The 17,315-nt window shown below is 44.8% G+C and overlaps 1 protein-coding gene across 2 annotated transcripts in view; it reads right to left on the bottom strand.

The window, feature by feature from the left end:
• Positions 1 to 456: 456 nt before the first annotated feature.
• CPA4 (carboxypeptidase A4) overlaps positions 457 to 17,315 on the bottom strand; it is a 29,194-nt gene continuing 12,335 nt past the window's right edge. For both annotated transcript variants that reach the window (XM_006861136.1, XM_006861135.1), the window contains 7 exons: positions 12,727 to 12,828; positions 10,699 to 10,803; positions 9,524 to 9,634; positions 8,423 to 8,513; positions 5,830 to 6,029; positions 4,576 to 4,660; positions 457 to 644 (listed from right to left, as the gene is read on the bottom strand). In XM_006861136.1, the coding sequence (XP_006861198.1) occupies positions 457 to 644; positions 4,576 to 4,660; positions 5,830 to 6,029; positions 8,423 to 8,513; positions 9,524 to 9,634; positions 10,699 to 10,803; positions 12,727 to 12,828 (882 nt within the window). The remainder of the gene's footprint in view (positions 645 to 4,575; positions 4,661 to 5,829; positions 6,030 to 8,422; positions 8,514 to 9,523; positions 9,635 to 10,698; positions 10,804 to 12,726; positions 12,829 to 17,315) is intronic.

Here is a 17,315-nt window from a genome sequence, read left to right as displayed (position 1 = left end):
GAGGGAGATATTCATAAATTCAAATACACTCAGCATCATCTCTGAAATTTTGATCTAAAAGGCCAGCATCGTATCCCTGGGCACTTTCCTTGGGCCCCCATCTGACCAAGGTCACAGGTCTGGTAGGTACAGAGAAAGCTAGAGAACATCTCAGATATTCTTTGTTCTAAAAATGAGGTAGAGGTGTACCACCCAGTAAGGAATGACCCAAAGTGTGGCCTGTTCAAGCGACTGAGTGGAAAGAGACACACACAAGAGGCTCAGTCAAACAGCAGGAAGAAAATACAGGAGGGAGGCCAAGCATTCCTCACAGGTGCAGAATGCCCAGATCTACTCTACAGAGGAGTTGCGGTGTTCTTTATAAGGCACTGAGTCACACAGACTGACTCAGGGTGTGAACCCCTTTAGTACACGGTCTATGGGTATAGTTAGAAGTGAGTGAATGGTAGTCCTGGGCTAGTAGAGGTGGTCCCGCACATGCTCCATGATGGTCTTCAGGCCCAGCCAGGTCTCCTCCGCAGTGGGAATGATCTGGTTGGCTGGCAGCAGGAAGCCGTAGTGCCCAGTATCTCTCAACTCAAATGTGAAGGCATACTTGATGCCATTATCATACGCCCAGTCAATGCTGCTCCCGCTGGCTGGGTCTGTAAGTTAGAAGAGAAAACACCTTTAAGACCAGTTCCCTTCAAGATTAGGTAGGGAAGGGGCCAGAAGTTCTGCCTACTGGAGGTTCCTTAGAGATCAGGAGTTCTTGCTACAAGTCATCAAACCTGTAAGTTTGATGTCTGATCCATAGTCTCAAAGAACATGAGGTTCTTACCAGTCTCCCAACAAGAGGTTTTAAACCCTCATCCTCTCCTTGATAGTAACTCATTGCAGAGACTTCTGCAAGTCACTGAAAACCAGTCTTTAAGTAGGTCAGTCTATTCCAAGAAGGCCCCAGTGACCTTGGTCTCCTGGTAGTATACCGTGGTGTAGTTCTCTCCTAGACTGAGTAGGGCTGATCTGACCTGTGTAACTAACAAGTCACTGTTGCCAAAATGAACATGGTTATAAAAGAGATGGCAGTTTCCAGTCACTCTGGGGGAATCCAGCTGCCCTGTTGTAAGGGCACTCAAGCAGACCTAGGAAGAGTGTATGTGATAAAGAACTGAGACCACCTGCCGCAAGCCAGCACTGAGCACCAGGCACCTGGGGGAACCACCTTGGAAATGGAGCCTCCCACCCCAAACCTTCGGATAACTGCTGCCCTGACTAGACGTGGGCTAAGCTGCTCCTGAATTTGACCCTCAGAAACAATGTGAGGAATGTTGAACAGCTAAATTTTGTCTTGTTTTCACATAGCAATAGAGAAGTGATACACGGAGGAAATGAAGCACAGCCCTTGGGACTTCAAGATGCCTGTTGGTCTGCTTCTTCCCAGTCAAACTCTGTTATTGTTGAGTCCATTCTGACTCATGGTGACCCCACGTGACACAATAGAACTGCCCTGTAGGATTTTCTTGGTTGTCATCTTTACGGAATTCAATCACCAGATCTTTCTCCCAAAAAGATTCTGGGTGAGTTCAAATCACCAACCTTTCAGTTAACAGCTATCTTAATCGTTGCGTTATCGGGACTTCAGTCAGACCGTTGTTGGCATTGTTAAGTGTCGTCAAGTCTGTTCCAACTCATAGCGACCCTGTATAGGGTTTCCAAGGAGCAGCTGGTGAGTTTGAACTGCCAACCTTGCAGTTCAAACCGACCTTGAAGTCCAGCGCATTAACCCACAGCGCCACATCAGGCCAGGCTCTTTATGCGATAAATTCAAGCATTCCAGAACACACCTAAGAGTCATGTTAGTGGGGGGGAAAGCCCTTTGCTCATGAGTCAACGTGATTGAATTCATGAGCTTCACTGCAGTTGGACCCCTGCCTACTCTTTGTTTAAAGCCTAGTGGGAACATATGAGAAATACGATTCTGAAAGCTACATTTTTCAATGAACAATTAAAGACGATTCCCTAATAGCAAAGAAGGTTCTACTATATGAATGAGCCAGATCCATTGATCCAGTACTCTACTGATGCTGGAACTCCTGGTGTGGCACTGCAGGACTGCAGTTCAAACCCAGCAGCCGCTCCTCAGAAACCTTATGAAAGGTCGCTATGAGTTGGAACCGACTCTATGGCACATAACAACAACAAATACTGATGCTTAGCAACACTTTGTTACTGTAAACAATGCTGCCATGAATATTCTTAATCTGTCATGATTTATCCACAAGTCCAGTCCTAAGAATTTGTTTTCCAACCCCTTTGTAGGTCAGAATCAGTGAGGAGGAGGGTTGCTAAAGAGAGGTTGTTGTTGTTGTTGTGAAGTGCCATCGAGTCAATTCTGACCCACAGCGACCCTGTATAGGGTTTCCAAGGAGCAGCTGGTGAGCTTGAACCACCAACCTTGCAGTTCAAAAGGCTTTGCAGTCTGGCGCATTAACACACAGTGCCATACCAGAAAGGGGCCTGAAAGCAGTTCGAGCCTAACAGGAGGAAGGAGCCACAGAACTCAAGAAGCCAAAAAGGCTGTAGCTATGTAGCATAGTGACAGAACAGTCCCACATGGCACACAGCAGGCCTTCGGGCTATAATGTCCGAAGACATGATATATATATAGCCTATGAAGAAAGGGGTCCAACTCTTCTAGCTGCTCTGGTTAAGAAGGCAGGAAGGTGAGGAATCCATGTTACATTTCTTTTTGTCTAAAACAGAAGGTTAATTTCAGGAAAGGTCCAGCACTTGAAGAGAAGAAATCAAGTAGTCTTGTAGCACAGGCAGAGCTAGAGACAGTATTGTTGTATAAACATTAGTCTTTTTGAGAAGCAAGGAGGGCAGACAGAATCTATAAGGAATATAGACAATGGGTTTTTGAAAGAGGTAGCGGATGTTAGTCTCCTGGACAACACTCAGGAGGGTGTTCTTCCTCTTCTGTTGGGGGAATCGGTGGAGTCTTTCTGAATTTTGGCAGAGCCTATGGGAGGACAAATCGGGCTGCGAACCGCAAGGTCAACAGTTCGAAATTACCAGCTGCTCCGCTGGAGAAAGATGAGGCTTTCTGCTCCCGTAAAGATTTACAGCCTCGGAAACCCTGTACAGGGTCACTATGGGTCGGCACTTAACAACAACAACATGGGAAGACTCCAGGTGTGGCACTATAAGATCAGCGCTGGACTGCGAACTGCAAGGCAGCAGTTCAAACCCACCAGCAGCTCCTCAGTAAACCCTATACAGGGTCACTATAAGCTGGAACAGATGCAACAACACTTAACAACAACAAGGACATGCTGGGGAGAAGAATGTGTTTGATGTGGGAGGACAAGGCCATTATTTCAATTCATGTCTGACCCAAAAGCTGGGACGGGGTTTACACCTCTCTCTTACCATTCTTTAAGGAGCTCTGGTAGCGTACCGATTATGAATTGGGCTGTGGACCACAAGGTCAGCAGTTCGAAACTACCAGCTGCTCCACGGGAGGAAGATGAGGCTTTCTGCTCCCGTAAAGATTTACAGCCTTGGAAACCCTGTTCAGGGTCACTATGGGTCGGAACCGACTCGACGGCACTTAACAACAATACCCTGGTGCAGTTCTGACTAAGCAGAGGCTGGAGAAGCTCCCCTGATGTGTTCTCTGGAGAGCTCCATTTAACAACAACAATAATAATAAGCAATGAATAATTAATGGATTGTTGCTGCAATTAGCAACACAAACACCAACATCATGCTATGGTTTCCTGCAGCCTTGTGGCTTTGGAAACAGACTGGAGTGCGGAGGTTACTACAGAGAAGGACTGGGTGTTGATGGAGTCCTGCAGAGAACAGGAAGTGAATGAAGGGACAGAGAGAGGGTGGGCAAGTCGGCTCAGAGCTGAAGAGGAAATAAATGTCAGCAAGTTTGCTGAAGCAGGGTGGACCTGCACTTGTTAATTTCTGAAAAAAAGTGAGAATGTCTCCCCTACACCCCCATCTGTCTGCCAGTCCAAAGCTGGGTTTCCTTTGAAAATGAAATGGATTGGAAGAAGTTCTGGTAAACTATGTCAGGATCGTCAACACCTGATAAAGAACACAAACTCTGCCACGTTGAAAGAAAAAAATCCCCATGGTATGAGATGAAGAGAATAGTTGTTGTTAAGTGCCACTGAGTTGGTTCCAACTCATAGTGACCCCATGTGGAGTTTCCAAGGACCAGCTGGTGAGTTTGAACCGCTGACCTTGAGGTTCAAACCCATAACCACTGAGTCCATTCGACTCATAGCCACCCTATATGAGGTTTCTGAGACTGTAAATCTTTATCAAAGCAGACAGCCTCATCTTCCTCTAGCAGAACATCTAGAGGAAGGTTTGAACCGCTGACATTTCAGTTAGCAGGCCAGCATCTAACCCACAGGGCTCCTGACTATATAACACAGGATTGACGTAAATTCCATCTATCACTAACACAACCAGACCACAACAGAGGAATCCAGTTGGCAGCTCTCTCCCACTCCATTTCAAGTTCCCACTCACATGTTTTCTAAGTAACTGACAAGGACAGCAAGTACTTACAGACAGTAGTGCAGGTGGGACCCACTTGGTACTTTGTGCCCGACAGAGAAGCCAGAGCTTTGGCCGCATGCCTTGCCACTGTGTCCTGGGAGAGAGAAGCGGTGGTGTGAGAAAGAAGGAGTCCCACCAGCCCGATGTTCCTTCACTGTGCTGCGCTGTGGTGGTTTGGAACATTTTCCATACCTCCCCTGGTTTTCCTTTCTGATCTCTTCTTTCCCATCCAACCAGAGCCCAGGCCTGGCTATAAACTGAGGAACATGGACTGGTTCCCCCAACTCCTTCTCCCACCATACTCCTAATTCTTCACTTCCAGTTTGAGGAAAGTGGTGGAGGGAAGAGAGGTACAAGACACTGGGTACACCTCTACAATCATGAGTACTGTATAGCCAGATTGGAAGAGTCACCGTCAAGCTTTCCAAGATGGTGCCTTTACTATATTCCTATCCTACCTACTAGGACTATAGTAAAGGCACCATCATTCCCAGCTGTTCTGAGGGAGGGGAATGTCCTGTCCATGAACACGAGGGAAGGCCAAGTGTGTTCAAGAGAAAACCATCTGAGAGGTGGGTGTTCCAGAGTACAGGTAGGGCTGCCCGTGTGGATGTGCCCAGCACAGACACCTGCCTAGAAGGGCCAATGGGAGCCAAGGTCCACGTGAGCCCTGGGTGGCACAGGGGCAGCCGCTAGAGTTATGCTCCTTCACCCCAAGTGCCTCTCCACATGCCTCCAGGAAGGAGGACCATGTCCCTCAGCCCACCACATGACCAGAACAGGGGACTTGGTATGTTGCAGTCGGAAAGACAAATGAGAAGGAAAAGCCAAAGGCAGGTGTGGCTTTAATAGAGAGTTCAGCAGACACAGAAATGAGGAACATCACCTTCTTCCTGTCCAGTAAGCCTGATGGGACTCCCCAAAGGGCAGGGAGGGAAGAACCAAATACCAGTTGACATTGGATCAATTCTGACTCTTGGCAATCCCGATTGTGTCAGAGTAGAACTGTACTCCATAGGGTTTTCAATGATGATTTTCCAGAAATAGATCCCTAGTCCTTCCTTCCAAGATAACTTTATGTGGACTCAAACATCCAACCTTTAGTTAACGTAACTATTTGCACCACTGGAGGAAAGAAGACTGGACTCTTAATGAACCAAGTCTGGACTCCTGACTTTCTCTATAAAGATATGGAACAACCACTTTGGCAACACCTAGGGGTAAGGAAGTCCAGGCAGGGCTGGGCAGATGGCAGTCACTCACCAGCTCCTCAGCATCCGGGACCATGTTGACCGTATATCCATACGGGTACATCAGCAACTGTGAGTAGCTGTGCAGGTCAATGAAGCATTTGAAATCCCCATGTTTTTGAATGAAATCTACCACTGATTTCACTTCCACTTCTGAATTTGCATGGGGTCCATGGTACACTTCAGAGCATGGGTTGTCGCTAGCTCCCTCTCCTGCAGATGACAGCCCAAGAAGAAACATTTAATCCATAGGCCAAGGAAAGAGCTACCCAGGACACACAAGCAAGGGGAGGAGTCTGAAGGTAGCAGCCATGGCCAGGCCACTGCCAGATTCTCCTGAGTGTCTAGCCAGTGGTGTGTGACCAGGAAGCAGAGCACAGAAGAGAGAGGTTGGGTGCTGGTACACTCCAGCTGAGCCGGAAAACACTAGAACTCCTTTAGATGGAAAGAACTGACCTTGTATTGCACCAGCAGCTGCTGCTATGAATAATTAATATCATCCTTGACAATGAGTTGCAATTAATAAGTATTCTTGATAGTTAAGAAGAATACCAATTAATAATGAAAATGACTCCATTTATACTGGTGTCAATTCATTCTCTTGGTTCAAATCCTAATAGCCAAGTGCTGCCAGAAATAATCTATTGTTGTGGCTGAAATCTCTTGATCATTTGACAGGTATTTAGAAGTATTACCTTCTGTATTACTTCACAATACTGCTCCCCAAGGTATGGGGAAGGGGGAGGGGAAACCACCCCAGTTTATCTGGACTGACAAATTTCCTTGGTGTCCACATTTATGTCAGCTTTTTTATTTTTTTTCTCTCAAAGCTTTTTCTGGGTATTTATAGGCAAGTTAAAAAAAGTATGCTAAAAACAAAAACAAAACATCCGGGCCACTGGAATAGTGGAGGGAGCTATGAAGATTTGGACTAGAAAGGTGAGTTTGGAGTACAGTTCTATTCAACCATATCAGTTTGTGATTGCATCTTCTCATTCCAGATACAGGCATACCTCGTTTGATTGAGCTTTATTACGCCTCACAGAGAATCACGGTTTTTACAAATTAAAGATCTGTAAGCAAGTGAGTCTTTCGGCACCATTCTTTGTGTTGAGTGTGTGTTTCTGTATCACATTTGAATCATTCTCACTATATTTTAAACCTTTTCATGATGCAACTGCATACTTCATGATGTTGTTGTTGATATGTGCCGTGGAGTCAGTTCCGACTCATAGCAACCCTGTACAGGGCTTCCAAGGCTGTAAATCTTTACGGGAGCAGAAAGCCTCATCTTTCTCCCGCAGAACAGCTGGTAGTTTCGAATTGCTGACCTTGCGGTTCACAGCCCGATTCGTAACCACTACGCTACCAGAGTTTCATTGCAGAATTCACGTTATTGTGGTGGTCTAGAACCAAGTCCGTGCTAGCTCTGAGATAGGACTATAACACATTTCACTCACGTAAGAAAAATTACGATCATCTATGAGAACGTCCTTGTCACTTTGTCTTTAGATAGCTGGATCTCAGAACTCAGATCTCCTAACTCATCTCCTCTCTCCATGACCTCTGGCTGCCCATGTCCATATCCACACACAGGAAGATAAGCTATAGACATTTACTTTTCATGGTACAACCAAACACCCGAACAGTAGAAACTGCTTCCCTTCAGACGCCCTCCACCCACCCAGCAACTCACTCTGGAAAAGGTGGCATGGCCAGGAATAAAGAAGTCCCTGGAATTTGATGCTGTTGTTGTTATTAAGTGCCACAGAGTCCATTCCGACTCACAGCGACCCTGTAGAGGGTACCCGAGGCTGTAAATCATTGTAGGAGCCAAAAGCCTCATCTTTCTCCCATGGAGAGGCTGGTGGACTGGTGGACTTGAACCACCAACCTTGTGGTTTGCAGTCCAGTGTTTATCCTACAGAGTCACAGCCCTCCCATATCTATGACTAAATTGGATTATAAAAGGTTGTTGTTGTTGTTGTTATGTGCCGTGGAGTCAGTTCAGACTCATAGTGACCCTATACAGGGTTTCCGAGGCTGTAAATCTTTACGGGAACAGAAAGCCTCATCTTTCTCCCGCGGAACAACTGGTAGTTTCGAAATGCTGACCTTGCGGTTCACAGCCCGATTCGTAACCACTATGCTATCAGACAAAATAATAAAAACAGGTGCCATCAAGTTCACTCCAACTCAGGTGGACCCTTCCAGAGAGGTTTCAATAACTGTCTTTCAGAAGCAGCTTGCCAGGTCTTTCTTCCAAGGTGCCTCTGAGTGGACTCAAAGCTCCAAACTTTTGGCTAACAGCCAAGTGCATTAACCATTTGCTCCACCCAGGAAGTCCACAAATGATTAATCTAGGTTGTAATCCCAAAGTTAAAAAATTCTGGCCCACCATTCTCTAAGGAGAGCAAAAATTATTGAATCAATCCCAAAATTAGAAAAAAGATCAAAAAGCCAAATCAGAGACAGAGAGTATATGCGTAAAGGGTTCTCCCCAAATCTCTCAATGACTCAGCAATGGAGTCAGACTGGAGCTTGGGGTCCTATTGGACCAGGTTGCTTTAGCAGCAGCAGTGTGTGAAAACAGTCCCCACACCTACCTGCGAAACTAGCATTCCAATTTCTGTTTGGATCTGTACCAATGCAGCGGCTTCCAAGATTTTGGGACCGTGTCTTCCTCCAGAATCGGTTCTGAAAAACCCACAAAAACATTCAGAGACAGGCCAGGGTGCTGGAGAGGGACCAGGATGGGAAGAGTGCTTGGGCAGGCCAGGCTAGGCCCCGGGGCTCTGGAGGCCTTGAGGGTCATTGGACTCTACTGTCCTCTTATTGCCTCCTCCCCCCAAGAAAGGAGAGGTAACCCTCTCTGATGCTAAGAGAAGAGCTCCCAAAACTTACTGATGAGAATCCATAGTTCCAGGAACCCACTACCTGAACCAACTAACCAAGGCTTGGTTTTAGACAAACAGACATTGTGCACTTGTACTATGAGGCTGACAGTCAGAAGTGCAGAGCCCCGACTTCCTTCTCACCAAAAAAAAACCAGAACCTGAAATGAATCTAGCCTCTAGATCTGACCTCCTGTTATCGGACATACAGGGGGCAGACGAAATAGCACAAAGCAGCCAGCGGCCAAATCCCAAATGTGGCAAGGGTAGGCGTGCCTTTGGGTAGAATAAAACAGACTTCCAGAAATACAACCACCAAATGCAGCATACAGACCTCGCTTGGATCCTGACTGGAGCAAACTGTCTCTTAGAAGACATTTTGAAGACACTTGTTAATGTCTTTAAATACTGTCTATTACTGTTAAATGATCTTAGAGAACTTGCTGGGTTGTTTGTTTTCAAAACTACAAGTACTGTGGTGCCTTTTTATTTACATATTTTTTTAAATGATCCTCAGGTAGGGATGTTTGGGATTTACTTTGAAATACTTCAGGGGAAAAATGAGTGGGCAGGAAACAGGTGGCAAAAAGAGTGGGGAAATCAATGTTCAGGATCGGTGATAGGGGGTTCACGAGACTCCACTCTCAAAGAAGAAAAAGATTCCTTCCCTGGTGATCCTCAGCTGGAATCCCAAGAAGCTCATGACATGCTCATATATGGAAATCCTTTCTGAGGTCGTACAGTTGTTAGGGGCCAAGCAAGGAGCTCAGCTAGAGCCATCTTTGCACGCCTGGGCCATTGAATGTAACTCACTTTGGTTTGAGTGTACACATAACCATCGGGATTGGCCACAGGTAACAAGAAAATGTCCATTTTCTCCAGGATGGAAGTGATGGCGGGGTCCTTCTTGTGGTCAGATACAATCTAAGCACAGATAGAATGTTTGTCAGTTAAACTCTGAGAATAGACGCTTTGCTGAAGCCCCCTTACAGCCTTACAGCCCTCAGCAAAGCGCTCCAAGGCATCACTCTCTGCATGGGACAGGGCTGTTTGAGTGACATCTACCTCAGCCAATACTTCTTGGGGTGGGGGGGGAGTGACGGTGCCAGCCATCACCATAAACCCATCTCTGTTGAGTTGATTCCAACTCATGACAACTCCATGTGTTACAAGAGTTGAACTGATACATAAGATTTTCTAGTGAGTTCTAACCACCAACCTTCTGGTTAGTAACCAAAACCAAGCCTACTGCCATTGAGTCGATTTCAACTCATAGCCACTTTACGACAAGAAACATATTGTTGTTGCTAAGTGTGGTTGAGTGGGTTCCAATTCACTGCAACTCTGTATAGGGTTTCCAAGGAACAACTGGTAGGTTTGAACCACTGACCTTGCAGTTAGAAGTCAAGTGATTACCCTATAGCTCCACACCAGGACTCCAGAGGCCCTGTAAGACAGGGTAGAACTGTCTCTTTGGGTTTCCGAGATTCACTTTGTGAATCTGCACAAGAGGTGACAGTCTCATCTTTCTCCCAGGGTTAATATAATAGTCCAACATACAGTATTTGCACACCCAGGGACCTTGAGGAATTTAATTCCCCATCGAAGGGTGGGGGAGATGTACCCTACTCTCCTAGAGCTGACTTAAAACTGGCTTTCCACTGGGGGGTGGATATAGCAGGAGGTTCCCAAGGGTCTATTGGGCTTGGAGAGTTGGCAAGAAGACCAAGTTGGGTTGAATTCGCTGCTGCAAAACCTCTACTTCCATTCTCTGCTGAGCATTCCAGGTCCAGCTCTGTGGCCCACTGACCACTTTGTCTCATTGGAACTGGCCACTGGGTTTTGACTTTGTGTTTCTCTGAGCTGAAACGGTCTCCTGTGTCTGGACCAAGCACCTCTCCACCTTGTCCCCAGTGCCCAGCCACTAGGAATGCTGCGAGGGGACCCCAAGCCTGCCAGAACTCCTGGCTAGTCCCAGGCGACATGACCTTCCTTGCCGTCCAGATGCCTGTGGCCTGGGAGATCCACTCGCGGGAATGAATGCCCGCGTTCAGCCAGATGGCCGGCCGCCGCTCTCCTGCTCCGGTGCTAAACTGAGGGGAGGAAAGAGGACAGAAGTGACCTCCAGGCTAAATTGCCATTCACCTCCCTCTCCCCATCTTGCTTCTATTCATTTAATCCATTTAAGATAATTCAGAGACCAAATGTTCCAAAAGGCACCATCTATGTATTAGGCTGCTCGTGACTAGGGAGCTCAACTGTTTGGCTGGCAGGGCCAAGTCATGGCTCTAGGCAGCTTGAGCATCTCCCATTGGAAGTCCATGTGGAAGGAAAACAAATGCTATTATGGATCGTAATGGCACTACAATTAGCTATAATATTATGTCTTTTGAAAGACCTTCAATAGTACCCCAATAGAAAGAGCTACAGAGTGAACGAACCAGGCTGTCCTAGTGGATGGAGTAAATGAATTTGCCCTTCAAATTGGGATCAGGGGGTTGACTATAGCTCTTCGTCAATGGTGTTAATGAACTCTGTTCCCTGCCTTTGCCATGGTCAGAGCTTGAAGCTAATGAAGCCAGGGTCTCCAGTAGCTTGACAAACAGTCTAAGCGTAATTATTTGGAACATCCAGCTCAGTGGCAGGTACCCTCCCATTGGTAATTTGCCCATTGTTGTAAGTCTGGGTTCTTCAGGGTTATAGGATGCTTAGGGTTTGGCAAATCCTTGTATCCTCAGTGGTTCCATGGTTCATATCTCCAAATCCCTTATCATTCATTCACCTGCATTATTTATATACAATGAAACCTGTGAAGGCTGTATACAGCAGAAATTGGTCAGAGAAAGAAAACTAAAATATTTTCCTCTACAATGAGCCACAGGAACATGGTAAGCCGGAACCCTGAAAATGATGAGAAACTTTCCAGACCTGGAAAACCAAGGCAGGCCCATCAAGTTCCGGCTCTCACAGGTTTGGCTGTAATTTATGTAACAATCATTGTAGTCTGTCTCAGTCACCAAGGTAGGCTGAATCTTTAGAAGCATCTGGAAATTAAGCTTTGTGCAGCCAAGGATCCACAAGCTAGACTTAAAATGAATTCAGCTCTAAAATGAGGATCCTAGGTGGCTCTGTACAATAGGCACCAGACTTCGAGCCCCCCAGCTGCTCCATGAGACAAAGATGAGACTTTCTGCTCCTGTGAAGATTTGAAGCCTCAGAAACCCTAGACAGGGTCGCTATGAGTTGGAACCGATCCAATGGTACCTAACTACAACAGGTTGATTGTCCAATAAGTCTAACTAAATGAGTTGCATCAAGTCAACTTCAACTCATGGCGACCCTGTGTGTTTCATTGTAGAGTTGTGCCCTATAGGGTTTTCAACGACTGTGTGCTTTTAGAAGTAGATCACCAGAACTTTCTCCTGAGGCTCTTCTGGGTAAACTTTTAGTTATTAACCAAGTGAGTTCATATTTGCAGCACGCAGAGCCTCTGCTTTTCCTAAAAACTCAACACCATGGAGTCAATTCTGACTCACAACAAGTCCACAAGGACAGGATAGAACTGCTCCATAGGGTTTCCGAGGCTGTAAATTTATACAGAGGCACGCAGTCTCATAGTTCTCCCAAAGAGTGGCTGGTGGGTTTGAACTGCCAACTTTGTGGTTAGCAGCGCAGTGCCTAGCCCACAGTGCCACCAGCACTCCTGGGCTTTTCCAACACGCAGCCCTAAAGGCAAATTAGAGTTTGTAGAACGATGCTAGGTTGTCTTGCTTTTTAGAGAAGGTGGGCATGAAGGGAAAGACTAAGGCCAATCAGAGAACTTTCTGGAATACTCACCTTCCCCACAGATCCTGCCTTTCAGTCAAATTTTAGTATGGGCTGTGATCACTCTAGCCCTCCCTGCATTAGGCAAAAGTAGGGAGGTCCTGACCAGCTATGTCCTTCAGAGGTTGGAAGCCTGGATCTGGGACCCCAGAACCTGAAGGCTGAACCCTTAGGAATACACGGGGCCTCACCTTCAAGACATACAGCGGTCGGTTCTCAAAGGAATATCCGATCTTCACCCTGCTCACAAGGTCGGGGTAATCTGTGGCCATGCTGTCCATTTCTCGGTAAATCTAGGGGAAGAAAGTAAACCCCAAAGGGCATTTAAAAAAAATCTATTCAGCTCTGTGTGAACTTCATCTTGTTGGTCTTACATGATTTCTTCCAGTCACCTAGTCTTGGGGTTGACAATATTATCAGCATGGAGTTTATTCTAGAGAAACCTCCTAATGAGTCCTTTACAAGTTTCTAGAGAATAACACATTTTATTTGTTCACAAATTTGAGTCCACTAAACTGGAGAGAAGGAGCTCTGGTAGCATAATGGTTATGAATCGGGCTGCAAGCCGCAAGGTCAGAAGTTCGAAACTACCAGCTGTTCCGTGGGAGAAAGATGAGGCTTTCTGCTCCCGTAAAGATTTATAGCCTCAGAAATGCTGTACAGGGTCGCTATGAGTCGGAACCGACTCCACGGCACATAACAACAACAACAACAAACTGGAGAGACTCATGCAGATGTTTCTTACTACCTGCAGTCCTCTGCACTCTGCAAGACTGAAATGCCTGCAGCAGCCCCACTCAGCCACGCTTTTTGAAAGCAATATGCGCTCAACATTTTGATCACTAAAAAGAGTAACGTGCGCCAAACCCACCAGTCACTTCTGGGAAACCCTATACAAGGTCACTATGAGTCAGAACAGATTCAACGGCACTTAACAACAACAATAACGTATATGGGGAGCGCAGTGGCTCCGAACAACAAGCACTAGACTGTGAACCACAAAGTCAGTCATTTGAGCCCACCAATCACGCCACTGGAGAACTATGAGGCTTTCTGCTTCTGCAAGATTTTAAATCTAGGAAATCCTATACGGGGGTCGCTGTGAGTGGGAAACCTACTCGACGGCACTTAATAACAACAGTAAATATATTTACATATATATTGGAGTCCTGGTGTAGGTTATAAGATAAGCACTGGACTGCTAACTGCAAGATCAGTTGTTCAAATTCACCAGCACTCCTTGGAAACCCTATGCAGTTTCACTATGAGTGGGAACCAACTCCACAGCACTTAACAACAACAGCATTATATACATTGGAATCCTGGTGTGGTACTGTAGGATTAACACTGACCTTTGAACCACAAGGTCGGCAGCTCAAACCTATGAGGCAGAACCAACTTGATGGCACTTAACAGCAAACAACAACAATATAGATATGTGTGTGTTGCTATTTTTTTCATATGTTGTTGTTAAATGACTTCATTTCGAGTCAGTTCCAACTCACAGCAACCCAACACACGACAGAACCAACACTGTTGGGTCCTGGCTGTCCTCACAATCGTCGCTGTGTTTAAGTCCATTGGAGCAGCCGCTGTGTCAAGCCATCTCACTGGGGGTCTTCTTCATTTTCACTGACCTTCCACTTTGGCAAGCATGATGTCCTTTTCCAGGGACTGACCCCTCCTGATAATATGTCCAGTAGGTGAGAAGTCTCACCATCCTTTCTTTCAAGAAGTATTCTGACTATACTTCTTCGAAGACAGATTTGTTTGTTCATTTGGCAGTCCATGGCACTTTCAATATTCTTTACTAATACCATAATTCAAATGAGTCAATTCTTCTACGGCCTTCCTTATTCATTGTCCAACTTTCACATGCATATGAGGTGCCTTGAAATGCCATGACCTAAGTCAGGTACATCTCAGTCCTCAAAGTGACATATTTGCTATCTAACACTTTAAAGAGATCTCTGAAACAGATTTACCCAATGCAATATATCATTTGATTTCTTGGCTGCTGTTTCCATGAGTGTTGATTGTGGATCCAAACAAAATGAAGTCTTTGATAACTTCAATCTTTTCTCTGTTTATCATGATGATGTTATTGATTATTTTTTGTGATGATTTTCATTTTCTTCACATTGAGGTGCAATCCAAACTAAAGGCTTTAGTTTTGATCTTCATCAGAAGTATTTCAAGTCTTTACATCCAGCATGCAAGGTTGTATCATCTGCATATCACCTGCAATCCTGATGCCACATTCTTCTTCATACAATCCAGCTTCTCCGATTGAATAAGTTCAGCATTCAGATTGAATAAGTATGATGAAAGGATGTAATCTGACCCACACCTTTCCTGATTTTAAACCATTCAGTATCTCCTTGTTCTGTTCTAATGACTGCCTCTTGGTCTATGTACAGGTTGCACATGAGCACAATGAAGTGTTAGAAGATTCCCATTCTTCTCAATGTTGCTATGATCCACACAGTCAAATGCCTTTGCATAATGCAAAAAGCACAAGTAAACAGTTTTCTGATATTCTCTACTTTCAGCCAAAGTCCATCTGATGTCAACAACGACATTTCTAGTTCCATATCCTCTTCTGAATCCAGCTGCAATCTCTGACAGCTCCCTGTTGTTGTACTGCTGTAATTGTTCTTGAATTGTCCTCAACAAAACTTTATTTTCATGTGATATTAATGACATTTTTTCAATTATTTCTACATTCCATTGGGTCACTTTTCTTTGGAATGAGCACAGCTATAGATCTCTTCCAATTGGTTGGCTAGGTAGCTGTCTTCCAAATTTCTTGAAATAGATAAGTGAGTCCCTCCAGAATTGCATCAGTTTGTTGAATGATTTCAGTTTGTATTCTGTCCTTTCCTGGAACCTTGTTTTTCCACCAATGCCTTCAGTGCAGATTGGAATTCTTCCTTCAGTATTATCAGTTCTTGATCGTAAGCTACATGTTGATATGGTTAAACATCAACCAATTCTTTTTGGTATAGTGACTTCCTTCCATCTTTTGATGTTTCTTGCATCATTCAATATTTTGCCATAGAATCCTTCAATACTGTAACTCTAGGATTAAATTTTTCTTTCAGCTTGAGAAATACTAAGCATGTTCTTCCCTTTTGGTTTTCTAATTCCAGGCCTTTGCACATTTCATTGTAATGAATTGACTTTGCCTTCTTGAGCTGCTGTTTGAAGTTTTCTGTTCAGCTCTTTTACTTCACCATTTCTTCCATTTGCTTTAGCATTTCTATGCTCAGAGCAAGTTTCAGAGTCTCTTCTAACATCTGCTCTGGTCTTTTCTTTATTTCCTGTCTTTTAATGACCTTTTGCTTTCTTCATGTATGATATTCCCAATGTCACCCCACAACTTTCTGGTCTTGGGTCATTAGTGCCTAATGCATCAAGTCTGTTCTTGAGCTGGTCTCTAAATTCTGGTGAGATATACTCAAGGTCATGTTGTGGCTCTCATAGAGTTGTTTCAGTTTTCTTCAGCTTCAGCCTGAACTTGCATATGAGCAATTTATAGTCTGTTCCACAGTCAGTCCCTGGCCTTGTTTTGGCTGATGATATTAAGCTTCGCCATTGTCTCTTCCCACAGACGTAGTCAGTTGGATTCCTGTGTATTCCATCTGGTGAGCTGCACGTGAGGAGTTGCTGTTTATGGTGTTGAATAAAAGGTTGTTGTTGTGAAGTGCCGTCGAGTCAGTTCCAACCCATAGCGACCCTGTATAGAGTTTCCAAGGAGCAATTGGTGAGCTTGAACTGCCGACTTTGCAGTTCAAATGACTTTGCAGTCCAGCGCATTAACCCACAGCTCCACACTTGCAATGAATAAGTTGTTGGTCTTGAAAAATTCTATCATGTGATCTCCAGCATCCTTTTTATCATCAAGACCATGTTTTCCAACTACAGATCTTTCCTTTTTGTTTTCAACTTTCTCATTCCGATCACCATTCATTTTCAATGCATCTTGATTGGATGTATGAGCAATTTCAGACTGAAGATGGTAGGAGAATTCTTCAATTTCATCATCATTGGCTTCAGTGGTTGGTGAGTAAATTTGAATAATGGCCATATTAACTCATCTTCCTTCTTTTTCCTCTTGTTTTTAAGTGCCGTCAAGTTGGTTCCAACTCATAGTCACCCCATATAGGGTTTCCAAGGAGCAGCAGGTGAGTTTGAATGGCCCACCTTGCCGTTCAAATTGACTTTGAGGTCGAGTGCTTATCCTACGGCACCACATGAAGAATCTGATCTTCCTTGCAGTCATGTGGATTTTAACCTACTACAAACAGCATTGTGCTTCAAGCTAGGTCTTGAAATGCTCTTTTTGATGATGAATGTGATGCCATTCCTCTTCAATTTGTTGTTCCTATCATAGTAATCCATACAATTGTCTGATTCAAAATGGCCCATACCAATCCATTTTAGCTCAATAATGCCTAAGATACTGATTTTTATGCTTTCCATTTAATTTTGGACTGCTTCTAAGTGTTCTAGACTCATACTTTGTACATTATACATTCTGATTATTAATGGATATTCCTTCTGTTTATGAGTTGTGCCCTATCAGCAAATGACGGTCTCAAAAGCTTTGCTCTATCCAAGTCATTAAGGTCAACTCTACTTTCAAGAGGTAGCTCTTTCCCCATCATATTTTGAGTGCCTTCCACCTAAGATTCAGAAGAAGAAAAGGCGGACCACTCCTGAAAGTTTAGCCACTGAAAATCTTATGAATAGTAATAGAACACTGTCTGTTTCTGGT

The sequence above is a fragment of the Chrysochloris asiatica genome, unplaced genomic scaffold (assembly GCF_000296735.1).
Source record: "Chrysochloris asiatica unplaced genomic scaffold, ChrAsi1.0 scaffold00041, whole genome shotgun sequence".
In the NCBI taxonomy this organism is placed as follows: Eukaryota; Metazoa; Chordata; class Mammalia; order Afrosoricida; family Chrysochloridae; genus Chrysochloris; species Chrysochloris asiatica.
Note: the sequence above shows the minus strand (reverse complement) of the source record. Positions and strands in the feature narration are given on the sequence as shown.